At 49.4% G+C, this 27,793-nt stretch overlaps 12 protein-coding genes across 12 annotated transcripts; 5 read left to right on the forward strand and 7 right to left on the reverse strand.

Moving 5' to 3' along the window:
- Window positions 1-71: 71 nt before the first annotated feature.
- On the reverse strand, window positions 72-1,290 carry N7525_006904 (uncharacterized protein; the record flags this gene model as incomplete). The annotated part of the gene is made up of 3 exons (XM_002567418.2): window positions 72-960; window positions 1,017-1,063; window positions 1,114-1,290. 3 exons carry the CDS (start codon window positions 1,288-1,290, stop codon window positions 72-74), a joined length of 1,113 nt encoding a protein of 370 aa, XP_002567464.2.
- Window positions 1,291-2,385: 1,095 nt separating this feature from the next.
- Window positions 2,386-3,992, forward strand: N7525_006905 (uncharacterized protein; the record flags this gene model as incomplete). The annotated part of the gene is made up of 2 exons (XM_002567419.1): window positions 2,386-2,575; window positions 2,629-3,992. The coding sequence occupies 2 exons, from the start codon at window positions 2,386-2,388 to the stop codon at window positions 3,990-3,992; spliced, it is 1,554 nt and encodes a 517-aa protein (XP_002567465.1).
- Window positions 3,993-4,258: 266 nt separating this feature from the next.
- N7525_006906 (uncharacterized protein) lies at window positions 4,259-4,936 on the reverse strand (the record flags this gene model as incomplete). Its single annotated transcript, XM_002567420.1, has 2 exons — window positions 4,259-4,467; window positions 4,531-4,936. 2 exons carry the CDS (start codon window positions 4,934-4,936, stop codon window positions 4,259-4,261), a joined length of 615 nt encoding a protein of 204 aa, XP_002567466.1.
- A 707-nt stretch (window positions 4,937-5,643) lies between these two features.
- On the forward strand, window positions 5,644-9,042 carry N7525_006907 (DNA-directed DNA polymerase gamma MIP1; the record flags this gene model as incomplete). Its single annotated transcript, XM_061213865.1, has 2 exons — window positions 5,644-5,734; window positions 5,789-9,042. The coding sequence occupies 2 exons, from the start codon at window positions 5,644-5,646 to the stop codon at window positions 9,040-9,042; spliced, it is 3,345 nt and encodes a 1,114-aa protein (XP_061068296.1).
- A 761-nt stretch (window positions 9,043-9,803) lies between these two features.
- Window positions 9,804-11,923, forward strand: N7525_006908 (putative CorA family metal ion transporter; the record flags this gene model as incomplete). Its single annotated transcript, XM_061213866.1, has 5 exons — window positions 9,804-11,448; window positions 11,503-11,576; window positions 11,624-11,676; window positions 11,724-11,777; window positions 11,830-11,923. The coding sequence occupies 5 exons, from the start codon at window positions 9,804-9,806 to the stop codon at window positions 11,921-11,923; spliced, it is 1,920 nt and encodes a 639-aa protein (XP_061068297.1).
- A 280-nt stretch (window positions 11,924-12,203) lies between these two features.
- On the reverse strand, window positions 12,204-13,473 carry N7525_006909 (uncharacterized protein; the record flags this gene model as incomplete). The annotated part of the gene is made up of 2 exons (XM_002567423.1): window positions 12,204-13,206; window positions 13,298-13,473. The coding sequence occupies 2 exons, from the start codon at window positions 13,471-13,473 to the stop codon at window positions 12,204-12,206; spliced, it is 1,179 nt and encodes a 392-aa protein (XP_002567469.1).
- Window positions 13,474-13,821: 348 nt separating this feature from the next.
- N7525_006910 (uncharacterized protein) lies at window positions 13,822-17,484 on the forward strand (the record flags this gene model as incomplete). Its single annotated transcript, XM_002567424.2, has 1 exon — window positions 13,822-17,484. The coding sequence occupies one exon, from the start codon at window positions 13,822-13,824 to the stop codon at window positions 17,482-17,484; it is 3,663 nt and encodes a 1,220-aa protein (XP_002567470.2).
- A 342-nt stretch (window positions 17,485-17,826) lies between these two features.
- Window positions 17,827-18,710, reverse strand: N7525_006911 (uncharacterized protein; the record flags this gene model as incomplete). The annotated part of the gene is made up of 3 exons (XM_002567425.1): window positions 17,827-17,972; window positions 18,057-18,458; window positions 18,557-18,710. 3 exons carry the CDS (start codon window positions 18,708-18,710, stop codon window positions 17,827-17,829), a joined length of 702 nt encoding a protein of 233 aa, XP_002567471.1.
- A 688-nt stretch (window positions 18,711-19,398) lies between these two features.
- Window positions 19,399-21,384, reverse strand: N7525_006912 (putative GTP binding protein (GTPBP1); the record flags this gene model as incomplete). The annotated part of the gene is made up of 3 exons (XM_002567426.1): window positions 19,399-19,709; window positions 19,757-21,275; window positions 21,334-21,384. 3 exons carry the CDS (start codon window positions 21,382-21,384, stop codon window positions 19,399-19,401), a joined length of 1,881 nt encoding a protein of 626 aa, XP_002567472.1.
- A 561-nt stretch (window positions 21,385-21,945) lies between these two features.
- On the reverse strand, window positions 21,946-22,417 carry N7525_006913 (U4/U6-U5 snRNP complex subunit LSM3; the record flags this gene model as incomplete). The annotated part of the gene is made up of 4 exons (XM_002567427.1): window positions 21,946-21,980; window positions 22,033-22,069; window positions 22,135-22,227; window positions 22,292-22,417. 4 exons carry the CDS (start codon window positions 22,415-22,417, stop codon window positions 21,946-21,948), a joined length of 291 nt encoding a protein of 96 aa, XP_002567473.1.
- An 835-nt stretch (window positions 22,418-23,252) lies between these two features.
- N7525_006914 (uncharacterized protein) lies at window positions 23,253-25,145 on the forward strand (the record flags this gene model as incomplete). Its single annotated transcript, XM_061213867.1, has 1 exon — window positions 23,253-25,145. The coding sequence occupies one exon, from the start codon at window positions 23,253-23,255 to the stop codon at window positions 25,143-25,145; it is 1,893 nt and encodes a 630-aa protein (XP_061068298.1).
- Window positions 25,146-25,530: 385 nt separating this feature from the next.
- On the reverse strand, window positions 25,531-26,454 carry N7525_006915 (PIG-L family deacetylase; the record flags this gene model as incomplete). The annotated part of the gene is made up of 1 exon (XM_002567429.1): window positions 25,531-26,454. One exon carries the CDS (start codon window positions 26,452-26,454, stop codon window positions 25,531-25,533), a length of 924 nt encoding a protein of 307 aa, XP_002567475.1.
- Window positions 26,455-27,793: the final 1,339 nt, after the last annotated feature.

The raw sequence follows: 27,793 nt of genomic DNA on the forward strand, positions 1-27,793 counted from the left end.
GTATATCCTTACGTAGTACAATGCTGCAATTTGTGTTTCAGGTTGACACATTCCTAACGATGACGCGCGTATCATGGATAACGCTTGAACAAGATATCCGCTAGGCCATGACAAACGGACCCGACGGCAAAAGTAGCAGCAAAGACAGAAAACCCGACGACATACCCAGGCGAGTCTTCCGCTGGAAACAGGGCACTCCCATATAACTGCGCCAAAGCAGCAACGGCAGGTATCCACGCGAGCATGATCGCACGAACATCAGGAGTGACCGAAGCCAGAGCCGTAGTAGCAAATGAAAGAGCAAGCGCACCTCCCGTCCAGAGAGTCATGTTAATGAAGCACAAAAACACGTAACGTGCAATATAATTTCGAATAGCCGCCGTAAGAGCGAAAAACACCATCCCGACGATCATGTTGCCCACCAGTAGCTGTCCCCGTGCATGGGATTTGCGGTCAGCGAACCAGCAAATCGGGACAGCGGCAACCAGAGAGGCAATATACAGCGGAGCTGTCATGTACTGCGCGTTGGTGGAGGTATATCCCATATCGTTGATCAAAGTTGGATAGAAGTATGAGATAGCCCCGGCTCCCGAAAGGGTTATGTATCCCGGAATCAGTACCCAGGCGCGCCAATTTGAGAGTGCTTTGAGTAAGAGTACAAATATAGAGGTGTTCTGGGTCGTCGAGTCGCCTTGTTCGATTCCATCTTCCATGAGTCTCTGTTGGGCTAGCTTTCGTTCTTCGGACGAGAGCCTGCGACTGCTGTGCGGGTAGTCTAGTAGAGTCCAGTGGACGACCAAGCTGACTCCGGCAGTTGTGACCCCTTCGACAATGAAGAGCCATCTCCAGCCACGGATACCTTGTGCGCCATCTAATGTCGATGTGATGGCTCCTGAGATTACGCCCCCAAAGGCTCCTGATTGTATACCTGCGGCTAAGAAGATGATGAACCGTTTTGATCTGCTTCGAATAAGCGATATTTCAGGTCTGTGTCGCTGTGGTATAGGCAAACGTACTGCTCATTCTTTCGATACCATGTAGAAATTAAGAAGATCACAGCTGGCTTCGTCAATGTTAAGAGTGAATTTATCGAATATTACTCGATTCACTCACACTAAACCCTGCTTCGAAGACACCGAGAAGGAATCTCAGGGCTATCAGTTGACCTTGATGACGGACAGCTCCTATCAAGGCTGCCACAGATCCCCATGCGAACGTGATTATTGGAATGAAAATGGATGGGCGAGTCCGACAAGGAATCATGCTGGATCTAGACTTAGCATGTGGCATGTGGAAGACATAAACCCTCTCCTCTCATCTTACTTAGATGGCACCGCAGAGATAGTATAGCCAATCACCCATACTATCACGGCTGTATAGTATTGATGCGATGTGAGGTGCAGATCTTCTTCCATCCCGGCGATTTTTGCAAGGCCAATGTTCGATCTGTCCTAGTATTTTCAGCGATATATAGTTGGCCATTGTTAGGTTAAGGTACCATGTAGGAGAAAAGGTAAAGAATAAAGATGGAAGGCATCAAATAGAGATCGATCTTTCGGACAAGCTTCTTCTCTACGTCTGCATCCACAATGATGCACCTGCCGGTATCCCCAGAGTGCAAAGACTGAGGTTTGTTATGTTCGGCAAATATAGACATTTCGGTGATGGTTGATTATATCAATTCAACGTTGGCGGCTTATCTAGGTAGAGTGATGTTGATAAGGCGGATGACTTTGTTGAACTACCATTTCTCTCGCATCTAGTCTGGGATCAGTGGCCTTATATCCAATTTATGGGGTTATCAGTGTACATAGAAAATGTTGGTTGATCTGGGGTAAATATTCGGGGTTAGGGTTGTGGTTCTAAAGTGGTTCTCTCTCTACGCCATCTTGTTCGATGCCAACATGCCACAACATTGTTTGCGTCGTAGCAAAGCCCAGATCAAAACACCCCGTCAATAATACGGTAGATAACTAGGTTGACATCTATAACAAATACGTTGCCATGCCGGAGTTAGCGGAGGAGGGTAGGGATATTATAGGGATTTGTTTATAAGGTGGGAATGGCTTCAATACCTGGAATTGGATGAGCATGGATATTTGTCTAGTGGCTTCACCATCTTTCTTCTTGTTTAAGAGTAGGGTGACACTCCTACAGTTGTAGTTCCTCTCTTTTTTTTGGCGTTTTTTCGTTGGCCAAGTTGGCCAGGTTGGCCGTTTTGGTGTGGCTCCAGGGCTGTTTATGAAATGTGTCATTGTTGCGCGTGCCGGCCCAGACATGCCATGTCTCAAAATTTCATTCCGATTCAAAGATCCTTCGACATTTGTGGCTTCGCATCGAATTTGAAGCATTTCAAGTGACGAAAGAAGCAAGACATATTTGGCCATGGCGACCAATAGGGGGATTGTTGTCGTATCAGGGGGGAGCGCGGCGAATAATCTCGTCGATGTATTCAGCGCCGTCCGTGAAAGCAAGAATTGTCCCCTTAGCTACATCATTCCAATCAGTGATAACGGAGGATCCTCTTCCGAGTTGATTCGCATATTCGGTGGCCCTGGGATTGGTGATGTTCGGAGTAAGTCCAACACTTCGGATCTCCCTTAATTCGTTTGCTAACTTGTCGGACAGGTCGATTGGTTCGCTTGATTCCGGATTCGCCAGAACACCCTGAGAGGTCGGCGATCAAGGCATTGTTTAACCATCGGCTGCCTGCGGAAGCAGGCATCGCAACCAATGAATGGCAGTCCATCGTTGATGGCACATCCGGGCTATGGACAGCTATCACTCCTGCAAAGAAAGAATTGATACGCTCATTCTTCAATGTATTAAACCTGGAAATTCTGAAACGAGCCCGACCGCCATCATCAACTTTTGACTTCACCTCCGCCAGTGTGGGAAATCTCTTTTTGACTGCCGCCCGGCTGTTCAGTGGAAGCTTCGAGAGTGCCATTTATCTACTCGGGAGCATCTGTGGCGTGCCATCAGATCTGGTGCGCGTAATCCCAGCAATCAACTCCAATTTTTCCCACCATATCTCTGCATCGCTTGCCGACGGAACTGTCATTGTCGGACAGAACAGTATCTCGCACCCTAGCGAGGCGACAGCCTTTGACCACAACTCCCGCTCGAGGAGGCCGAGTCTGCTCCTTGCCGATGGAGACGATGCTGATTACACAGATTCGGAAATGTCGGACCCGACGACATACGAAGAGGATCATCTTCCTGGCTCTCTGGCAACTCTCCGCAACAAGAATATCAAGTTCAGTAAAACCGAGAACGAAGATTTGAGTTCCAGAATCACTCGCATCTGGTACATCAACCCCTACGGCCAGGAGATTCGACCACCCGCGAATCCACGAGTGCTGGAAGCAATAAACGACTCTCAGGCCATTATATACAGCATTGGATCTCTCTACACATCGATCATCCCTGCCATCATTCTGCGAGGCGTAGGTAAAAGCATCGTCTCCAGTCCAGCCCGGCACAAAATCCTCATTTTGAACGGATCATTGGATCGGGAAACGGGGCCTCCATCCGCACCCTTTTCCGCGTCTGATTTTGTGGAAGCAATTGTAAGCGCTGGAGAAGAAAGCCGTGGACGGGGCCCAATTATTCATTCTCAAGATCAAAGTCAAACCCCCGCCACGACTTCAGTACAAGAAAATGTTCGAAATTACAGAGCCCTTCCTTATACCAACTATGTGACTCATATACTGCATCTGGATGGTCCGGGGACACCGCATGTGGACCGTGAGCGGCTCACGCGTATGGGCATTGAAACGCTTCGTCTTTACGGACGAAAAATCATGGCCAAGTATGGCGATGAGGATACCGTTATTGGGATGCAATATGATCCCAATGCCCTTGTACAGGCCATTGAGGTAGTGCTGGGGAAGAAGGGGGATGCAATGGTTCGGGGAGGTCTGGGCAGTGCGCTTGGTCGACGGAATACACTCGATCCTGCAAGAAGAGACCGGTCTGATATGCAATAGTATCCTTTTAGATGTCAACATTGTACTATAGTCCACATCGAGATACAACGATGTCCACACACCATGTAAATCAATAGCAAATGAAACTCCATTCATCAATCCCAAGTCGTTAACCACAGATGCAATCGCTTATGCGTAATTCCAAAAGAAATGAAAAAAAATAAGAACATAAATTCCACCCATTCCCATGCTCCGATTCGCAATGCCGCAAGAGTCGAGAGAAAAACGAAGATTCAAAGAGCCGAGGAAAAGCCGACGTAAAGGCTCTATGGGCCAGACACGGGAATATCACCTCGCTTTCTCGTTAAAAACAACAGCGGAATGAGATTCTTAGGCTTCCCAGACGTCTCCTTTCGCGAGATCGGTGTGCGGCACACCGGGCAAGTACCTTTGTGATGTTTCGTAGAGTCACCGCCGCGTGTTTCTTCGCTCATCTTCAAGCAGTCAATTATGCACTTGTGACAGAAGAGATGGCCTATATATAAGGAGTCAGTAGAAGCCCTGGCCAAGCCTATATGGTAGAGAATCAAGAACATACCGCATGAGGTGCTCGTTGCGTCCACAGGTGTCTCCATGCAAATGGGACATTTGTAAGCGCGTATAGCAGAGAGATTTGAATCGCTCTCTGCTGATGTCTGTGCTTTGATGGCATCCTCCCTCTGTTTGGCCACTGTGCGAGCGAGTGCAGCCGCGCCTGCGTCGTCGGTCATATCGATCGTTTCGATGGGCTGGTCTTCGGAGAGAGTCGAAGAGGATGCGGTGGAATCACCGTGCTCGTCGCTCCAAATGCGACGACGCTTGACACCACGGGGAGTAGGCAGCTGTGCATGGCGGGAGGAGGATGCGTGGTCCGAGGCGGCAGGTGGGGAGGAGGATAAAGAGATAGGATTTTGTCGAGATGATCTGGTGGTCAGGTCCACAACAGCAGCTCTGTTTCCACTCATTGTGATGAACAGGTAGGAGGGCTCTTTCTAATAGGGTTTTATGTGAGAATCGACTGAGAGAAATATTCTAGAACTGGGAAGGAAAGTTGTCCGCGGCTCTGTGCTGCCGTGTGGGGGAGGACGTGAGACGACGTAGAATTGTGGCCCACAACAGCCTCAGTATTTAGGTTTTGCTGAGACACAAGGCAGATATCATAGGTTTGAGTAGAAGAATATCGGCAAAATCGGGGGCCCTTCAGTGCTCAAAGAAGGCGATGGCGACAATGGCGGACACACCTGATCTACGGCTTATCGAACAGGTCACGTGGAGATAAAAGATCAGATAAGCCCGCCATGCATTCCCTGTCTATATTGGAAGGCGGTAAGTGGGCATATATATGGGCATAATGCATATTGTCTATATCGGCTCCAAGAAGAAGGCGGTCAAATACTTGGGAAAACTATATTCCGACCTGCATGACGCCCAGATCCGAGATATCGCGATAGGCGATGATATGGAAATTACCTCCATCCACCTTCTTTTTCTAGGATCTTCTTCGGACTTCAGTGCAGCCATACGGCTGTGACCACACTTTTAACATGACCTAACGCTAGCAATCTCTTATTTTTATGATGTTATCTTGGAAGTCCTCCTGCACTCCTTGTTCCAGGGGTGCCGTGAGGTCTTTCTCGCGACTAAGCTCGACGCTCCTGGTCAAGCCGCCATCATGGTACCATTTACACAGAAGTCATATAAGACTTTCTTCTACTTCCGCCGGCAACGCTACCACTGCGCGATCTCTTTCTGGTGGGTGCACTGTCTTTTGCGCTTTTCAATAAGGCAACCAAATCGCAAATACTGACCTCTCGCAGTCCCTTCCTCATCCAGATTCAATGACATCGGAGTCCAACAACTCAGCGATCATGTTCATGCTCAAGTCTTCCCACATAAAGGTCGCATCCCGGACCCAGAACTAGTCGCACTTTCGAAGGATCATTTGGCTAGGCATGAGCTCTTAGGCAAATCTCAAAGCGGTACCGGTCCTGTTGCATTCGATCTTCCTGCTCTCAAGGGGCAAACATTGGATGAGCATTTCTACAAACTTGGAATGGATTCTTCCGAACCCTACCTGTCATGGGCTAAATCATATGCGGCTCTGAACTGCCCGGCCAAACCACGCAAATGGACCAAACGCAGTGGATGGACGAAATATAATACTGACGGCACTTCTGAGCCTGTCGATGCTCCCAATGAATCAATGTTAACATTCGACACCGAGGTCATGTACAAAAACAATGCATTTGCAGTCATGGCTTGCGCGGTAAGCCCGACAGCATGGTATGCATGGATATCACCGTGGCTGCTCGGCGAGTCAGAGAATGAAATACAGCTAGTACCCTTGGGAGACCCCAAACAACCCCGCATTGTGGTTGGCCACAATATTGGTTACGATCGAGCCCGCGTCCTTGAGGAATACGACATGCAACAGTCTCAAAACTTCTTCCTTGACACAATGTCCCTTCACGTGGCGGTCAACGGCATGTGTTCACAACAGAGACCAACTTGGATGCGCCACAAAAAGAATCAGGACATGAGAGATAAAATCGCAAATGAACACGATTCTGTGGAGCTTGCTGCACTTCTCGAAAACAACATGTTGAGGGAAGAAGAAGAAGAGCTTTGGGTTGGGCGAAGCTCGGTGAACTCTCTGCGTGATGTGGCCAAATTCCATTGTGATGTCACCATCGACAAGGCGCAGAGAGATTTCTTCGGTGAACTTGATCGTGACTCTATCGTGGGCAGACTGGAGGAACTACTCGACTACTGCGCCGCCGATGTTGCCATCACTCACCGTGTCTACCGAAAAGTTTTCCCCAACTTTCTCGAGACTTGCCCGCATCCTGTCAGTTTCGGCGCTCTTCGGCACTTGTCCTCTGTCATTTTGCCAGTCAATCAGTCCTGGGGAGAGTATCTTGCCAGCGCAGAAGAAACATATCATAAACGACTTGACGATGTCCAAAGTAAATTGCTAGCACTATGCGACGAGGCATTGAAGTACAAAGACCAACCAAACTTTTACACGAATGATCCTTGGCTACAACAGCTGGACTGGTCCGGCCAAGAAATCAAAATGGCGAAAGGAAAGAAGAAGGGGGATCCTCCTCGGCCGGCAGCCAGGCAGAAGAAACCAGGAATGCCCAAGTGGTACAAGGATCTTTTCAGCTCAAACGCCGCAGAGATCAACCTGACGGTGCGAACTCGCATTGCACCTATTTTGCTCAAATTGTCGTGGGACAACTACCCTCTGGTTTGGTCGGACCTGCACGGATGGACTTTCCGCGTCCCTCGTGATCAAATCAAACAATATGAGAATCAACCTGTCGTTATGTGCGACATGACCGAGGAAAAGAACACCGAGCTGCGAGACGATAGAAAAGCCACATACTTCAAAATCCCCCACAAAGACGGACCGCAGGCCAGGTGTACCAATCCGCTTGGCAAAGGGTATATGCAATATTTTGAGCGTGGGATTCTGTCATCTCAGTATGAACTTGCCAAACAAGCGCTGGATATGAACGCCTCATGCTCCTACTGGATCAGCGCTCGAGATCGGATCATGGGTCAAATCGTCGTCTATGAAGATCAGGTGCGACAGGGCGACAGGAAAAACAAAGCAAGTGATAATCGTGTCGGATTTATTCTGCCTCAGGTTATTCCCATGGGAACCATCACTCGACGTGCCGTGGAAAATACCTGGCTGACTGCAAGTAACGCGAAGGCCAACCGTGTCGGGTCAGAGCTAAAGGCTATGATCAAAGCACCGCCAGGCTACTCGTTCGTTGGAGCTGATGTTGACTCCCAGGAATTGTGGATTGCAAGTCTTGTCGGAGACGCCTCATTCCAGATTCACGGAGGAAACGCAATTGGCTTCATGTGCTTAGAAGGCTCCAAAGCGGAGGGGACGGATCTTCACTCACGAAGTGCATCGATTCTGGGAATTTCGCGTAACGATGCCAAGGTCTTCAACTACGGCCGAATCTACGGGGCAGGCGTCAAGTTCGCCGCTACTCTACTTCGCCAGTTCAACCCCTCTCTGACCGAAAAGCAGACGCAAGAGACTGCTAAGAACCTATACAAAGAGACCAAGGGAACGCGCACCTCACGCCGCCTTTTGAGTGAGACACCGTTTTGGCGGGGTGGCACCGAATCCTTTGTATTCAATAAACTCGAAGAGTTCGCGGATCAGGAACGACCTAGAACCCCTGCTCTAGGTGCTGGGATCACCGAGGCGCTTATGCGACGATTCATTAACAAAGGCAGTTTCATGACATCTCGAATCAATTGGGCCATTCAATCGTCGGGTGTTGATTATCTTCACCTCTTGATCGTTAGCATGGACTATCTCATCCGACAATACAACATTAAGGCCCGCTTGGCCATCACTGTTCACGATGAAATTCGCTACCTTGTCAAAGACGAGGATAGATACCGCGCCGCAATGGCTTTGCAGGTTGCCAACGTTTGGACTCGTGCCTTATTTTCACAGCAAGTAGGGATTGATGACCTTCCCCAATCCTGTGCTTACTTTTCTGCCGTCGACATTGACCATGTGCTTCGCAAAGAAGTCGACATGGACTGTGTGACTCCTTCGCACCCCTACACAATCCCGCATGGTGAAACGCTGGATATTACTCAGCTTCTGGACAAGAATCAGGAAGCTTTCTTGGACCCTTCCATCGCACCACAATCGCCTCCAGCCCCCGAAAAATATCCATACACCCCACGGGAGTCGGTCATGTCCGCCTTCCAAGCTTCCAAGGACATTGATTTCATCAAAGCTCAGATCACCAAGGATGACAAAGAGCTCCGCGATATCATCAAGGAGAAGACGCGGGTAGCTAATAGCGCCGGCGCTCCTAGCCCTCGCACCCCTTCTACCAAACCGAAAGGCAAATCTACCAATTGGACCCCAGCAAAGCCCCAGCGGGCGGTTTTGATGGACATGGAGTCAGGCCTTTATCCCGACTTCCACGGGCCCCCTAGGCCTAATTCTCATGGGAACAAGCAGCCTCATATGGGATTCCACCGTCCTTCCTGGAAACCACGGGCAGCAGCGCGAGCATAATGCTGTCTCCCCTATCTTTCTCTCATTTTCTTTGTATTCTCTTTGGCAACCTATTCTTACTGTAACTATTATTTTACTTCCCCATCTTGTTTAACTATTGTGGATGTTGTTATATCTGGAGTGATTGGAAGCCAGCATTGGGACGGCGTTACTGTATGGTGCATAGTGATGTGATGGAATGGAAACCGTGTACCTATATGTTCTTGTACGAATCAATATATGTGAGTTCAAAAATCCTAAATATATAGTTATATGTAGCATACTTACTTACGTACATATTGTACGAAGTAGAGTGTACTTCGTCGGGACTGTATCCAGGTGTCTCCCTTAAATAAGAAAAAGTAGCTACTCCACCTGAACCCCCTGCGCATCGAAAACCCCTTTGTCTCCTAGTTCTTTTATTATTCCTGCCCACTACTTTTTTTTTCCTTTGTTTTCGTTTCTTATTTTTCATGTCTTTCGTGTTCAAATACATCCTTTCTATTTGAGCCGGTTTCGTCTTAAGCAGACGCGGCAGAAAACCGCCCCTTCGACGTCATATCCCCCGCGCAAGTTCGACATGTTCTCCCCTGAAGCTGTGGTGTCTCGCTGAGAGATGCACCGGTTATTCAAATATATTGGGTCTATTTTCGCCAGGCATTGACTAAAATATCTCTCTGGCCCAGGGTCACGTCATTGACGCACATCGCAACAAAGTTCGGAGTCGATGAAAACCCGTCATTCCACCTCGATTAATGTGCGCGTCTATGTGAACCGTGAAGATGAGCGTACACTCGCTTGATTATGCGCATCAAGGTGCTCCACGAGCTGATATCGATGTTGAGGCGGGTCGCCTGTCGGTCAGCTCCCAAGTCTCTCCAACAGGAAAAGAGAGAGAGGAAACTTCGTCTCCCGCTTTCACCACAGCAGCACGAGTGAACTCCACCGAGACGACAAAACGCCGAGCCAGACGCAATACTGCCCGCTCATACCACCCCGAAGGCTTCGCGCAAGATCCCAATTGGCAACCAGGAACCGAACCCGGCATTGACCCAACCAAGCCGCTACCGCCATACACGTCAGAGTGGGCGTCCAACATACCCGCGGACCTACAACGACGCTGCCAGATTACAGTGGTGGATTTCTCACAGCATGAAATGCGACAGTATGAGCTGGACAATGACACACTGGAGCAATTCTTGGAGCGCGAGAGAGAGCCCTGGGTGCAATGCCGGTGGATCAATGTCAATGGGCTGAGCTGGGATGTGATTAAGATTCTTGGAAATCATAAGAGATTGCATCGACTTGCAATTGAGGATGTTGTCCATACCACTAACCGCACGAAAGCAGATTGGTACTCGGACCATGCCTTCGTCGTACTGACATTGCAAAAGTTGATGAAGATACAAGAAGAAGACTCCTCTGATTCGGAAGATGAGGAGGCAACTTCTTCCATCAGTCGATGGAAGTCAGGAGACCGAAAAAGCTCTGTGGTCAGTGACAAGAGCTCGATTTCATTGAAGCGACCCACGAAGTGGAATGTTATCATAGCGGCGTTGAAGGACATTTTCCGATTCAGATCATCCACTAGACAGGAGCACAAGGATAAGGCGACGTATGGATCGAGCGTTCGTCCTGGCCCTGGACAAACTTCAAAACAGAACTCCCATTTTGGAAATGTTGGGACCACCACAGAAACGACTGCCAGGAGTCTTCAACGATTTCGCGGTGGTCCCAATGAAGATCGAATTGAGTTTATGGAACGCCATGCTGCACTTTCTGCCAAAGGACTATGCGTCACTTTAGAACAAGTCTCGATCTTCTTGCATGCCGATAATACGGTTACATCCTTTTTTGAAACGAGCGCGGATGACATTGAGGCGCCGATCGTTAGGCGCCTCACGTCGCCTGAGACTATCCTTCGACAGTCGTGCGATGCCAGTATGCTTTTGCAGGCCATTCTCGATGCCGTGATTGATCTTGCTATTCCAGTCACGATGGCATATCAAGATGCCATCGGAGACCTCGAGCTGGATGTCCTGACTGATCCAGACATTGAACAGTCAAAGTCTTTGTATATATTGACATCTGAGATTGCTGTTCTGCGGAACTCCATGCAGCCTATGGTGGCTGTGATTAATGCTCTCCGTGATCACCGGTCTGAGCCTGTCGGCATACCAGGCTTTGGTGTCTTGCGGAATCCGCTTAGCCCAAGTGTGACTCCTGGGGAACTTGTTGATCCCCGCCTACATGTCGGGACTGTAACGCCAAATCTGAAGAGTATTGGAGGCACAACTGTTACGATCAGCTCTATGTGCCATACATATTTGGGCGATGCCCTAGATCATTGCATTACCATCGTCGAAGGATATGATCAGATGCGGCGCAACGCCGATAACATGATTGACCTCATCTTCAATACTATTGGTACGTTCAATTTCTTTGAAGCTCACGAAGAGACCAAACTAATATGCTGCATAGGTGCCTACCAAAACGAAAGTATGAAACAGCTTACTCTTGTGACTTGTCTTTATCTTCCTATGACATTCTTGACAGTATGTATGGCTTGAATCTACTGGGGAAATTTCTCTAACGGTTTTAGGGTTATTTCGGGATGAACTTCACACATTTCGGGGCAATCGAAAACAATGATGGGTATGTCTTTCGACTCTTCCTTCAGGAATCCTTGCTGACCCGAGTAGATATTTCTGGAAGATCGCAGTACCGTTCGTCTGCGCTACGATTCTGCTCCTGATGTAAGTTTTGATATTCCTGTCGAGAACATCCGGGACTAATTTACATCTTTAGGCGCGACAAAATCCAGCGCTACGCTGTTATGCTCGCTCAGCGACGTTTGATTGTCAGCTCACGGAAGCAGAGACGAGAGAGGAAGAAGAAATAGGTCTTGAACATCCTACAGCTCAGTGTCCCTATTATTGTACCAAAATGTTGCTGCGTACGGGTGTTTTGGCTTGGGGCTTTCATTATTCGTATACATTCTATTACTTGCAGACCTGGTCAGGTCTTGTATTTGTACATCTCACTTCCATGGATGGGTTGGGGGATCAGTGGTCGACTTCACATCATGACAACCGTTTATATATTCCTAATGTACAACTAAGTCACCACGGGTCTTAATCCCGAAGTATATCAGACACATATTATACACGACCCACATGCCATCAGTCCAGAGATTTCCGTCGATAGGCCGAGTAAGCCTTCCACGGAAGTCTCCAGTCTGACCGAAGCAAATTCGGGCTGAAAACATCGAAGTCTTGCTTCTCAAGGCGATCCAACCACATGCGCGCGCCGACCGCCGGAAGGAAAACGCCAAATGCCCGGTTGACTTCATCGAGAGGTGACTCGCTGCTCCGAGCACCGGGAACATCATATTCATGGCCCTCTTCGCCCTCATGCTCAAAGTCATGACCGACATCCTCTCCGGCGCGGAGGTTGCTCAACATCTGCTGCACAGTAATCAAATGATCGCTTGCTCGCGTGGCAACCGTAAAGACTGCATCCCTGAGACCCTCGGCCTGGGCTCCATACCGGAGTACATCCTCTTCCTTAACACCGGCCTGAGCCATAACATCTAGAGGCAACATAACGGCTCCCTGCTTCGCACCCCCTCCTATCATGGAACTCGCAGCCCCGCCAGCAGGTGCCTGAGCAGGCGGCGCAGGGAACGCAACAAACGGCAGTCCACGCAACACGGCCGCGATCCCCACTGCCTTTCCGATATGAGACGCAACATGGTCTGCAGTTACCGATGTCATGGGCAATGCCGACAGGGTGAGATACATGAGCGTCGAGTATGTATTCTCGGCGTAGGACTCGAGCGCGGCAATATTTGGGTATGGGTCGTTTGTTAGAGTTTGCTCCCGCGAGTTAATTAAACGAGTCAGCCAGCCCTTACTTATCCGGGCGCGGCCCTGCGTGCGCTCATGGAGTTCGGAGATGGCAGATGCAAGCAAGATGGCGACGGGCTCTTTTGGTGGCGTGCCGGCAAGGATCCTCGTTACCGAGTCGCGCCAGAATTGGAGCCGCATCAGTCCGATTGTGGGAGAGGAGGTTGTGTCGGGAATCATGGAAAGGGAGACATTTAGTGCGCGCAGCGCAACATAGAAGGATTGCGCATGTCGCGGGATGAAGGTGCTCAGTGTGTAGGAGGGACGGTCATATTTTCTGTGGGAGGCGTAATATGTTAGCTTTCGGAATTGCTTCCATCGTCGGGGCTTCAATAGGCTCGGAGGGCCATAAGAACGGTGTTTCATACGAGAGAAGAGCAACGCAGTATTGGTGAGCGCCTTGGACTTCTTCTGCGGTAATGGTGGAGGGTGCGGCAATAGACTGTGTCCGGCTGAAGTGCCGTTTTTGTGATTGGAAGCTCCGTAGATAGAATCTGCAGGCTCTACTTGCCTGGCATGGCCTAGCTGTCCCGAGAAAAGACATGTTCGAAGTGAAGTTGACAGGCTCTGGGGAGAAAGATTTGATGTAATCGGGGCAAAGGCATTGGCCGGCCAATCTTTGTCAGCGATACCTGGACACCAGCAGGTAGGCTCGTTGGAAATGAAAGAAATATATTAGAAAGATTATAGTAGATTACAACAAAGAGGATAAACTAAAGAAATACAAACGATGAGGATTTAAATGTCTTGAAAAGCGCAGATATCAAAATCCAATTTACAACATTTTCCCTTCAGGGCTGACGTCGATCCACCTGACTTCGCGTTTCTCGGCGCGTCTCCCCGACTTTACCTTTTTTCCATCTTCATCACGAAGCTCGATGGTACAGCCAATATGAGCGAGGATGTAGAGCAACGCCCAGCAAAGAGGCAGCGTTTCTTCACTGACAGTCCATCCTCGCCTTTGCCCTCCAAACCAGAAGATACAGACGCGTCCTTGCCTCATTGCCTGGAACACGAGTATCGTACGGATCATGGCGCCACACTCGAGCCTCCGTCACTTGACCGCATGCCAAAAAGCCATCCTAGCTTGGAAAATGAACCATATCCGCAGCCTACACGAGTTCGAATGACGGAAAGCCTACGGTTACCTAGTGTCGACGCTGCGCCTACCCCCTCTCCACATCAGAATGGAGTAGGCCAACGAATCGAGGAGGAAGTGACTATAAATACAACCACAACAAACACAGTCCCAGATGGCTTCGATGTCGCCCTTTTCACCAGCATCGTGGGAGAGCAACTACCTGCCGATTCAATCAAAATCATTCAATCAGCTGCTTCCAATGATCTTGAGCGAGCTGTGAACATATACTTTGATGGGTCATGGAAGAAGCCTGTGCCGATGAATGGCAGCGCCCCCGCCAAAAGCCGGAAGCCTGCTCTTCCAGTACAGCCTAGCCTTGAAACGCCAGTTGAAAGTGAATCGGTACTGCGACATCAGCCACCAGCAAGGTATGTTGGCGCATTTGGTGTGGGAGGGTGGGCAACAAGAAGTGGCTTGGGTTTTCTCAAGCATGGAGACCCCGTCATCATTGAACGCGCACGCTCACAGCCAACTGTGAAACGCGGCCGAGGAGGCAAATCATTTATCAATCACAAAAGTGATGTTCTAACTCGGTTCACAAACGCCTCGGGGCAAGAAGTCGGAAGACTGCCACATGAGACCGCTGAATGGGTTTCTACGCTGATCGATCAGAAAATATGTCGGTTTGAAGGAGTCTGTGTGTTTGTGCCCGACAGGGTGCGAGTCAACGATACCATATATTTACAACTCCGAGTCTACCTGCGAAAGGAAGCCTTTCAAAGTGGGGCGCTCGCTGCTTTGAACACTGATGACAACAGGTCCACTGGACTGTTTGAAGAGAAGGAGAGCACTGAGGAGAAGAATTTGCGACTACGCCAAGTCGGACTAGTGAAATTATTTCACGAAATCAATCTTCATCCTACCTCGACCAACCCAACTACGGAAAAGCACAAAAGGGATGGTATTCTGCGCGCCGCTGAAATTGCAGAACAATATGACAGCACAAAGAAGGAAAAAGACAAACCAAAATCAAACAATGATCCCAACGAGTCATCAGGCGAGGATGACAGCGAAGAACTGGAAGAAGATCAGCTCGATACGCTGTACCAAAAAGCTCAGTCATTCGATTTCAACATGCCAGCGGCAGATCCAGCACCTAGTTTCACCCTTGATCTGCGCAAGTACCAGCAACAGGCCCTTCACTGGATGTTGGCAAAGGAGAAAGACTCAAAGCAAACTCGAGAGAAGTCAATGCATCCATTGTGGGAAGAATACACCTGGCCCAGAAAAGATGTTGACGACAAAGATTTACCACAAGTTAAAAACATTGACCATTTTTATGTCAACCCGTATTCGGGAGACCTCAGTGTTGACTTTCCTGCTCAAGAGCAACACTGCCGAGGCGGAATCCTGGCTGATGAAATGGGACTGGGGAAAACTATTGAGATGCTCAGTCTGGTTCATTCGCACAGAGTCGAGCCTGATCCACATGTTTCGAATGGTCTCAGCTCAGTGAATGACCTTGCTAGGATGCCGAACTCTTCCGGGGTGGTGCCTGCACCATATACTACTCTGGTTGTGGCACCTACATCTTTAATCTCTCAATGGGAAAGCGAGGCACTCAAAGCCGGAACGCTGAGAGTCCTTGTTTATTATGGGTCGGACAAGGCTGTCAACTTGAGAGATATATGCTGCGAATCCAAATATGTAACAGCTCCACAGGTGGTTGTCACCAGTTATGGTGTGGTATTGTCGGAATTTCGCCAGTTTGCTCTCCAGTCTGCTCTAGGACCCAGTGCAAATGGGGGTCTATTCTCTGTGGAATTCTTCCGAGTAATTCTTGATGAGGCCCATGTGATCAAGAACCGCCGTTCTAAGTCTGCTAAATCATGCTATGAGTTAAAAGCTGCCCATCGGTGGGCACTGACTGGCACACCCATTGTCAATCGCCTTGAGGACCTCTTCAGTCTGGTGCGTTTCCTAAAAGTGGAGCCATGGAGCAATTTCTCCTTCTGGAAAACTTTCATTACAGTGCCCTTCGAATCTAAAGAATACGTGCGGGCTCTGAACGTCGTGCAAAGTGTACTGGAGCCTCTCGTTCTTCGGCGAACCAAATCGATGAAAACCCCAGAGGGCCAGCCATTAGTTCCCTTGCCCAAAAAGACAATCACTATTGAGGAAGTGGAGCTACCGAAACAAGAACGAGAGATTTACGACTGCATATTTACTCGGGCGAAACGAACTTACAATGACAATGTCGTTGCTGGCACACTGTTACAGTCTTACAGCACAATCTTTGCTCAAATTCTCCGTCTTCGTCAGACCTGCTGCCACCCTATAATGACACGCAACAAAGCCATCGTTGCGGAAGAAGAGAGTGCGGCAGTAGCGGCTGATGCAGCCAATGAGTTTAAAGATGATATGGATCTTCAAGAATTAATCAACCAGTTCACCACAGAGAATGAGAACGCCGACTCTCAAGATACCTCCGGAACGATGGTTAAGTTCACCACCCATGCTCTTCGGCAGATCCAAACCGAGTCCAGCGGCGAGTGCCCTATCTGTTGTGAAGAGCCTATGGTCGATCCTGCGGTAACAGCGTGCTGGCACAGTGCGTGTAAGAAATGCCTCGAAGACTTCTTGCAACATCAAGTGAACAAGGGCGTTGAGGCACGGTGCTTCAACTGCCGTGCACCAGTGGATGCAAAGAATACATTTGAAGTAGTACGGCATCCGTCCTCGAACTCGATTTCTTTCGGAGACGACACTGTGAGCAGCACGCCGCCAACCAGCTCTCAACCACCCCCACGAATCTCTCTCCGTCGCATATACCCTCTCTCTCCTTCTGCCCACACATCAGCCAAGATTCACGCCCTTATTGCCCACCTCGGACGCATCCCTCCAAACACCAAGTCCGTTGTCTTCTCCCAGTTCACCTCGTTCCTGGACCTGATCGGCCCACAACTCTCTCGAGTCGGAATCTCGCATGTCCGCCTCGATGGCTCAATGCCCCAGAAGGCCCGTGCCGCTGTTCTGGCTGAGTTTACGAAAGCAGAGAGCTTTACCGACGATGACATCGTCAATATCGAAGATGATACCCCAGGGAGAAGCGTGCCTGTAAAGACTAGCGCCCCCTCGCCCTCAACACCAGCCCCTACAGTCCTACTCATCTCGCTGCGTGCCGGCGGCGTAGGCCTCAACTTAACAAGCGCAAGCAATGTCTTCATAATGGATCCGTGGTGGAGTTTCGCAATCGAGGCGCAAGCCATCGACCGCGTCCATCGAATGGGTCAGACACGCGATGTCAATGTGACGCGATTCGTGGTCAAGGATTCCATAGAAGGCCGCATGCTGCGCGTGCAAGAGCGTAAAATGAACATTGCTGGCTCGCTTGGGTTGAAGATCGGCGGCGATGATGGTGATGCTGATAAGCGGAAGGAGAGACTCGAAGAGTTGAAAATGTTGTTCGAATGATTGTTTCTATGGCTTAATGGTTGGTTGCTTCTGTTTACACTTGGAATACCCTGCCCCCGCGCGTGGATGAGAGAGATTGGATTCGGGTCAAATGCAAGATACCATGTATTCCCAAATTATAGTGCTGGAATTTTTATTCGTTGGACTTTACGTCAATATTCAAAACGAACAGTCCGGATGATTCAAGTGCAATTGGATATCAATACACTTAAAGATAAGGCGTGCCAAATAAACAAGCCCGCAGGATATAGACATCAAAAACGAGCCAACTTCAGGAAGACATCGGAGGCTCCGTCACAAGCACAGCTGCTGTCAGATTCAATCTAGACAAATACGCTGTCTTTACTTGCTCGAGTGATGGAGATGCCTCTTAACGCTCTCCTTTACCTTCGAGATCCTCCCACTCTTCTCTCTACCAGGAGAAATAGGCTCAAACCCGTTGCTAGAAGGGGAACCATTGCTCTTTCCGCTAGATTCACTTGGAGAACCTACAACAAAACGTCAGACCGACCTAAAACCAATATGGTCAAATATATACGACGGCGAGAGTGCACCGGAAATGGGAAGCATACCGTTCTCACTATCTTCATCCCTACCTGCATACTTCTTGGCCCTATAATCCTTCTCAAAGTCCTCAGCAGCCCTTGGGGCACCCTGCGGGCCCTGGAGCGCCTCTTTGCTCACGTCCTGGGGACGTGCTAGGCGGGGGGGTTCGCTGCTCTCGCCACCCTCAGCTTGCGAGGTGCTGCGCTGTTCTTGTTCGGAGGTGTTGTTGTCATTGCTTCCACTGGCTGTGGTAGGGTCGCCGGAGATGGGTAGAGCGGGGGTGATACTGGTACAGGCACTAATGGATGTTGGGGGGCGTGGAGTAGTGATGCTAGTAATCTCCGTTTCTTGGGACTTTGAATGCCTCTTCTTTAGCATGGACCCCAGGGGTGCCGTGTTGACGTCTGATTGGATTGCGCCGGGTTGCTCTGCGGGGTGAGGCGTCAGATATGTTGGACATTTAGGCTTTTTTAGAGCCGTAGATAGCAATGTGGCAATCTAGATATTGATATTCTTAAGTACTTACCATCGCGGTTGCCGCCATCATAGGGATCTGTGGCCTGTCCTTTGCCTTGCACGCCGGAGATGGGCTCTTCGCCGTGTTGTTGGGCCTGAGGGGAGCCATTCTCGCCCCAAATCACATTTGAAGCTGCGCTGACGTATCTGTTGACAGTCTCCATGGTTGTATTGTTGTGGTGCAGTTCAGGTAGTCGAATGGATATAGAATGCGAGTCTGATATAGAGGATAATAAGACGGTAGACGAGGTATATTGGACAAGGGAGGATGATAATAATAAAGTGAGATACTGTGTATTCGTTTGTATGGCTCGAAATTTAAGTGGCGAGCGGATTGAATTCGTGGGAGCTCTGGACAAGTCAAAGATTTAAGAACCCACAGGCTGAAGCTGCCTTGTTCAATACGTCAGTGGTGCTGGGCCATGGTGGCTTGCATAAGGATTGCCGATCTTTCATAGGGTCCAATTTGATTCCATCCGTGGACTGACTCCTCAATGGCTTGCGAATGATAATCCGGTGATATAAATTGGACTATCGAATCGAGAGAGCGGCGATCCTCTGGGCCTATGTCATAGTATGACGTCAAGCAATATCTGTCATGTGACCTCATACTGCAGCAAGTCAAAGAGCAACAACGAAATACAAATAGATGCAAAGGTATGGAGTAATAATAGAAGTAATATAATTCTAGTCAATTGACCATTATATTAGCAGAGTAGACATAAGCACAGTCCGGACAACAACAGGGAGTCAATGTCTAACGCTTAGCAAGGTAAAAAAAACCAAGTGTGAAGGAACAAAGAAAGATGAACAAAGAAACTCCCTGCAACGGTAAGGCAAAAAGAAATCTAATCATGAGGTATCGGTAGGTGTAGGTGTCGAAGCTCCCTCCTTTAAATTTGGGTTCAATGGTTGTGCTGGGTCATAACCGATGCTCTTGACGATTCCCAGTCCTTTCGTCTTGCCCTCACGGAAAAGGACACGGTCCCCGGGAGCTAAGAATTCAGGACGCTGTACAAATCTGAACGCGACTAATGCTCGATCTCCAGTGCGAATAAAAGGGCGATCAATGCCAATGACTGAACATGTCTGACTGACTGCCCCGACATGAAGCATGGCCTGGTATTTGGGCTTGATGGTAGTTGCATGGGAAAGGATCAGGACTATTTCCATTAGCAGGTGGTCATTCAAGCCGGAATTGGCGACTTACCCTCCGCAACGAATTCCCGATACACCTTTGGAGGCTCATCTAGCTTTTTCAACACCACCATACCCTTACGCACTTCCTTGCGGCGGACGCGCTTCAGGGCGAAAGAACCAGACTGGCCGGCAAAGCAAGCATTCACCTGGATACGCTTGCGCTCAATGGACTTGATTACTGTGGTTGTGAACTGGCCGAGTGAGTCCGGCCCCACAATGACCGAGTCTCCGGCATGAATGACACCGGACTTGACCACACCCGAGACAACTGTACCCACATGAGGAACAGAGAACGTGTCATTGATCAGGAACTCGAAGGCTCCGGCAGCGTCGTATTGCCCGCGGTGGGGCAGAATGTTTAGGAAGGTCCGTACTAGGTCGAGGTTCTCTCCTGTAACATTGGACACCTGGAAGATAGGACATATCCGCTGGCTGACGAACTGTGTGGCTGTATTGATGGTCTCCTCCATATCCTTGACGAATATTGGAATCTTGCGCGCCCCAGGCGATTTGAGGATCTTGGTCAGCTGGGACAAGGTCTCCTGCAGAATATGGGGCGGGCAAATGTCAATCTTGGTGACAATGACCATGACAGGCACATTGAGGGCTAAAGCAATACCCAGATGCTCCTTGCTCATTCCGATGAGACCGTTGTTGGCAGCAACCATCAGCAAACAGTAGTTGGGGCTGCTGCTCAGCATACCGAATACAGTAGTGCGCAGATACCGCTCGTGACCTGCCAAGTCGGAGAAGGAGATGACCTTAGCAGAGCGCTTGCCGATATCTTCCCAGGACATCTTCCGGCCCTGCGAATTGCCGACTATTTCACCTCGGCTGTCGAAGCCCATGATCTCCAACCCGACGGAGCTAGTACGCCCGCTTTCGATCTCGTGCTTGTGACGGAACAGATTTACTCGCGCACGACCGCGTCCATCGTCAAGACCACCTTTCACCAGCACTCCCAGCATAGTGCTCTTTCCAGCATCGACATTCCCCACGACGGCAATCCGGAGCTCCGCCATCTCCTCGACGTTATCAGCGTGGTGGCGCACGAGGACTTTGCCCCAAGCGCCTGGTACCCTGTCATTCGTGACAGGCGATTCTTCAGGGCCTCCCACGTTGTAGGTCAGCAGTACTCGGCAGTGGGCGGGGATGGTCTCGGCAGCTTCGCGCAGACGCTGTAGCGCCGTCTTCCATTGATCGAGGTCGAAGCCCATGGATTCACCGCCATCCTCCAATCCGAGATCGAAGATGGTCTCCCCATGGCCTTCATCAATGCGTGTTTGTAATGTCCCAGCTAGCACTTGCAGACTGTCTTCGATGGCATCGCTTGTACCGAGAAGGAGCTCCTTAAGCCTGACTGGTTGAGGGGTATCAGACAGCCCTAGTTGATCGAGAATATCGAGCTCTGCATGGTCCTCGAGATCGCGCGAAACGCTAGCGGTGGAATATCCGCTGTCGCTGGGTGCGACTTGAGCGGAGCGGTGGGCTTGCTGTTTCTCGGCATACTCGGCGAATTCACTGAGAGCCTAAGTCGGAGATCATGTAAGATGAGGGACTTATCACATCTTCCCTGGGAACACATACGACTTCACCTCGTTTTCGCTCCTCGTGGCTTAGTTTCCCGGTTGCAGGCATGGTGTGGAGTTGGTAAGTTCAACCGTGTCGACTGATGTGCCGCCTTTTGGGGTAGTGACGTTATTGGTCGGTGGATCGGATCGCCGTTACTGTTGGCGGATATGGAGTTGTATTCGAGTGATCATAGTTTTCTTTTGCTAGAACAAAAGATAGGAATGATAACAAGGCAAATAATTAAAGGAGTAGTCTGAAAGTACATGGTAGCGGGGGGGATGGGGGAGCTTTATCGATAAGTTCCAAAGAAGTTGGAGTCACCACTTGAGTCATCGGCCTGGGCAGCCCTGCAGACGGATGGCTATATCAGCCGCATTTCAGTGACTCAATATAAATCTACTTAAGAAGAATGCCGAATCATAAGGAATACTGTGACTAACAATGGCACAGCCCGCTCAGGCTAATATCCAGCTATATCCAACGGGACTAGTATGGATGATCATAAACCAATTTCCATGGTATCGTTACCTATCTATGTTGACTTCGTTTTGTGGTATCTTGTGTCCTTCCTAGTATCGTTCCCGTCGCCGGACGCCTTTCTCTTTTACCAAGGGCATATCAAGCCCGTCATGCTTGGGGGGAGATCAAGACGACGGAGTCTCCTAGACAGGAATCAACAACCCACTCAAACATTGCATTTTCGCTACAACTCACCTCGCACGAAAAGCATCTCTTCTTGTTTCTTGATTGTCTGTATCCAAGGATCCAGATTAGCCTGTGCTAGTATAGATGTCCCAGATTCACATGATCCCATACCCGTAAAGTTTCCTCTTCGTTCTCATCCTCTTCCACCACATAGATTGTCTCCTCCACATCGCCGAGGACTAGGTTACAGTGACTGTCGTAGGCCTGTAAACAGATATCATGGTCAGAAATTATCCCAAATACTGCCAGACGAAGGGGGGTAGCTCACATGAAGGCGGCCCTTGAGCTCACGGTCACCGCGCAGCTTCACGAACACGGTCTCATCGAGAGAAAGACGAACGAGATCCAGGGGCTCCGAGACGGATGGACCGCCAGCATCTTCAGTATCGGCCATGGTAGAAGGGTGATTGGATTGGGTTTAAGTGCAGGTCCACACACGCAGAATCAACGAGCTTTGGGTGATACCTAATTTGGCTTAGTGTGGGCCTTGGCAAAAGATGCGATGAGTCAGCAATTTACCCCGGGTTTTCAGGATTCCCAAGTATCCACATGGGATCTTGACAGGTACGTGGTGGACCTCGGGAGCAATTAGATATCTACATATGTATAGGTGTATAATGGAAGTGTTAACCAGTATATTATAATGATATTACCAAATCCTAGGGCCTCGCCTAATCACTGCAGGGGTCTTGTGCTTATTGTGAAGCACAACCTGCATGAAGTACCCTTGTCAAAAGAGCCGGGGTCGAAGCGCACCTTCCCCTCATTTAGGCCCCTGGTCATACTGTGGTCTTTGTTTTTCTTTTGATTCTTGACACTAATTCTCTCACTGCGATTTCCTCATGCGAAGGTTCTCACTTACCGAGAAGTTCGCTTCTCGCTTTGTCTCGTCTCGGCCTGGAGACGGCATCAGCAAACCCAGACAATTTCCCCCACACCGTTGTCTCAATCACGCGAGGCAAATAACTTGTGTCGCGACATCTTCAAATACAAATATATGGGGTTCTTCTACACAAAGAACGCAACAAACTTGCTATCGCAATTCCATACGGCAATTGACTACAAGTCGACGACGGAACAGCGAACTCGCTGTTCCACGTCCTGCGGCTTTCGAAAAGGAAATTCAAATACCCCTACCGGAATGGAGCTCACCCGAAGAGGAGATATGGCATAGAACGAACTTCTTCCGAGTCATTGAAAACGGACAACCGAACCAAGTGAGGGAAGCCATGGCCGACCCACGGTCGGTAGAGCTAGTTGGATCGCTACCACAAACTGTGTTTATCGAAGCCTTCCGCCTCCTCTCTCCAGATCATTTCGTGATACCCTACCGAGACCTCCACCATACGCTGCATGGGTGGGGCGTGTTAATGGATGGACTCAAAACATTGGAAGCGGTGTTCGATGACTTTACGAGGGACCTGCTCACGATCGTTCAGTACAGAACCGTGGCTGGGTACCCACTCCAACTAGCGGAATACACCCATCTACTCGACTGTGCTCAGGCGATGGGAAATGGCCCCCTAGTCAATGCTCTTTGGGATGGGATGAATGACAATGATGTTACTCCCGACGCAGCGTGCTATAATCACTATATGGCAGCACTGGTCTGGAACCACTGTTATGTGGGAAAAGAAGCATACAATACTCGCATTACCCCTCACAGCTACAGGAAGCGGCGCATGGTAGATCCAAATCCTGGATGGCGCGGCTACGCAACGGCGTGGAACAGTGTCAAAGGAAATGTGCTGGATATATTCAGTCAAATGAGTCAGGACGGGCTTAGTGGGGATGAACGGACATACATTAATATCCTCCTCGCAGCGGCCCGAGTTGGTGCCGTGCAAGCTTCCAAGAATATCCTCAAGACTGTATGGAACGTCGATGTTGATGCCATCATGGCTGAAAGTGATGACTCGATGCTGCCACCGGTTACACCCTACGAAACTTGGTCCGGTCTGTACCCCACTGAGCGTCTTCTTTTTGCCGTGGCCCATGCCTTTGGCACGAACAACGATATGTACGCCGCCATGAGAACAGTCGACTTCATAGCCTCCTCCTACAACATCACCATTTCAGCCAAGGTCTGGTCCGAGTTGCTTGAAAGGACATTTACTCTCTCCAAAGAACACAAGCGGAGACCGGCAGAAGATGGGCGCATAGGCCAAGTCCCGAGAGACATGGTCCGCGACGTGTTTCAGATATTGACAACGGAGCCGTACAATGTTCCTGCGACTCTGCAAATGTACCGGTATATGACCCAAACCAACAAGCTAGACGGTGACCTAGAGGCTTGCAAAACAGACATGCGTAAGGCATATGATGTTTTGAGCCAGACGAGGGCAAAAAGGAAGGAAGCGAGAGATGCCGTTATGCAGTGTCTGCAGCCAGTCTTGGATAGCATGAGACCGCCAGCGAACAATGGGAGGGAAGTGCGGGAGCAAAAGCACCAACGAGAGCATGGCGTGAAACCAGACCTGTCATTGTTACAGTGTCCCCTGCTCGCCGAAGCTATCAACACATACGATCTCCTCCGGCTCGAAGTCTTCCAGCAGATTTATCAAATGCAGCGCATAGCTTATTCCATGATCATCACAGATAAGTGGAACGACGTATCACCGAGAGCTTGGGAGCTTCAAGAACGGCCCAAGCTATTGGAAGAATGGAAAGATTTTCTGCCAGAGCGTAATGCGTACGAATATAGAGACGGAGAGGTTGGAACAGTCGAGTTCAAAGGCCAAACACATTCCAGGAGCCGCCATATGAGCCAGCATGGCCGTATTCATGCACGGCGAATACCAGATGGGCCGGAACTTTTTCATCCAATTGAGCCCAAGGTCCTCGATGATAGGATATTCTGGGAAATCTTGCTTCATGAGTACCCCAACCTGGACCCGTCCATTTCGCCGCTCAATCGCATCTACTCCTTCCAGGTCGAGCACTCCAAAAAATTAAAGGAGAAGCTCAAAAAGTTCCGGACATGGGTTGATTACCCGCAAGATCATCCTTTGTCGAAAGAGCATAATTCTTCCGGTGGGTTTTATGGTCGCATTCATGCCCTGGGCTTTGATGCCAGACCCCAAAATTCTATCTTCTGGCGGGATGGCAATCCTTGGTGTTGATGAGCGGGGCTTTTTCTTTTTGTATCATTTGAAGCGTTTGCACTTGACGTTGGTCTGCATGATATCCATTTGTACAATGTCATGAGCAGTACGGTTATTGTCTTTGTCTTTTCTTTTCACTAAGCTTTTTCCGTACTGAAAGACGTGTATGTCCGTTATAAAACCCCTCGAGACATAAGTTTTGTAGGTTGAATAGTAGAGATGAGTATACAAGAAGGCACATGCGCCTTGGGAAATCATATGCAGACATGAAGCGTAACATATCAATGCAAGAAAATGGCGATCAGCCAGAACGATACAAGATCTGAGCAGTAAGCAGCCCAGGTCCGAAACTGCCTAGGTAGCCCTTCAATTCCAAATCAGGAACAAGGAAAGAACCAGTCACCTAGACCTTCTCGAGCTGAAGGTCATTGACAGTCATATATCTCCCAATAGTGATCCACCCCCACCGGAACCAAACCATCTGACTCTTATGACAGATGACCATAGCAGACTGTGCAGTCAACCACTCATTTATCGAACTAACAAACAGCAGCCGCACAGGACTAGCTCCAACCCCCGCATCCTTCTTCCTCGGGCCCGTCAACCCAGCAACGAGGTTACTCCAGACACCAAGAAACATGGTCAGCGGCGCATCAAGCACACCAGCATACTTGCGGAACACGGACGTTGTAGTCAGGGTATATAGCGTGACTGGACAGGTGAACCCCGCCTTATCCTTCATCAAAGCGCGGACGAAGTTCACGGCGCCGTGGTACAGCGAGCGGTGATTAGGATGATTACTGATGCCATGCTTGTCGAATGTAATGATGACGTCGATGGTAGCGGTAGGGGCCTTATTATGATCGACATGCTTGCCAGGCAGCTTCTTCTGCGCAGCCATTTCCGGCGCGAAAGCCGAGGCCAGCAGCGACGAGATCTGGCCCTCGTCCCAGTCCTTGTCCATTCCATCCGGGAAGCGGTTCACGTCATCGACTATGAAGACATCCGACTCGCTGCGAAGTCCGAGCTGCTTTGCTGATTTCTGGAGCTCTTGCTTGCGCGTCTCGCCTAGGCCGTCTGCGTCGCCGCTGCTAAGACAGAGGATCTTTAGGTGGTTGCCAAGCTCGGGCTTGGTGAGGGATAACACGGTTGGCGCGAAGAACATGGCTTCGTCGTCTGGGTGTGCGATTAGGAGGCAGATGCGCTTGTTTTCGAGGCGTGGGAAGGACCGTGTGAAGGGTGAGGAGGAGGTTGAGGAGAAGGTCCAGAATATGAAGACTGCGGTTATGGCTACCGCTAGGGCGGTCCAATTGAATGAAGTCGACATTGCGGTGTCCAATTGGTGTGATTTGCGTGTTTGGATAAGTTCCCTGGAGATTTCGTGGAGTTCCACGCCTCCTGGTTCCGTTTCTCTGTGTTCCGAGTAGGATCGAGGACCGACCTGAGGTGGGGACACAGGTTGTCTTGCTCAATTGTATTGTCGCTGGGACTGTGGTAATCGGGCCGAGACGGTACAATGCAGTGCTCAATTGTTATGTGGTGGAATTGTTTATCGGGTGGATCAGAGACTAAAGTCAATGGGGAAATGCGAATCATCCCACTCGTGTTGATGCGAGGGTCAACTACTTCGGGAGAAAGCTAACAGCCAAGCCCATGTTGGCGCTGAAGCAATCCAAAAAAGAAAAAAGGAAAAAAAGAACACGGTGGCTTGAGCTCTCATCTAGAATAGGGGAAGCTCGAGTGATTCCTCTGGCGATCTCCCGGAGAGGTCACGTGTTGGCGTTATGCCGTCAGTATTACTTTAACAACTCCTCCTCCCTGCCTCCCCTCTCTTTCTCTGGTAGTCTGGCAGTTTTGATAACACACTATGTAGGCACGGTTTTGGTTGGCACATTTACTGCTATCCGTGGATATTTGTACATGACGGAATAGGTGTCGTAATACAATGTAATAAACACAAGGCTAAACACCATCTTTTGCGTGGATTAGGTAGGTATATCATAAGCATAATATCTTGTCCTTCGGGATTATTATGGGGGATATGAGAGGATGTGTAAAGTGTAGAGGAAGACTATTTCGTTGAATTAAAGCCCAGTAGGGAGTAATATGAAATAAGTATATTCCTACATACTCCAACCTTGATATATATAGTGCTTTCATTATACTGCAAGATAAAAGGCCGCCCGGGGGCGGCCTTTTATTTTTTAACAATGCTATACAGAGTACTTCAAGGAGCTAAGCAGGGATACCCTATATACTATACGACAGTTGATACGACGAAGTGTAATAAATACATGTAGAAGGAAAGGCCCTATCCTCGCTACGATCGGCCTCCTCTCACCCAGTTAGGGTGCCAGGCCCAGCCTAGCACAACTACCTGACTATGGGCGGTAAAGTGGAATCCAAGCAATATAAAACAACACGGTTTACAACATACGGACATTAGGCATTGACAAAATGGATTTCATGTATTCACCCATAAGTGACACAAGGGATTATCCCCCTTCCACATCACGTATGTAGATATTGAGAATCAATACTTGTGGTATTATATCAATCAAGCCAGTGTAATAATATACCAGTACCCTCTCCCTCGCTTCACCTAATTTTGAGGGCTGAGAAGATCTATATGGTGCACAAGTATCATTTGTATGAGTAGTGGTATA

This window comes from Penicillium rubens (genome assembly GCF_028828025.1).
Source record: "Penicillium rubens strain IBT 27055 chromosome Unknown utg000003l_segment0_segment0, whole genome shotgun sequence".
Taxonomy (NCBI): domain Eukaryota; kingdom Fungi; phylum Ascomycota; class Eurotiomycetes; order Eurotiales; family Aspergillaceae; genus Penicillium; species Penicillium rubens.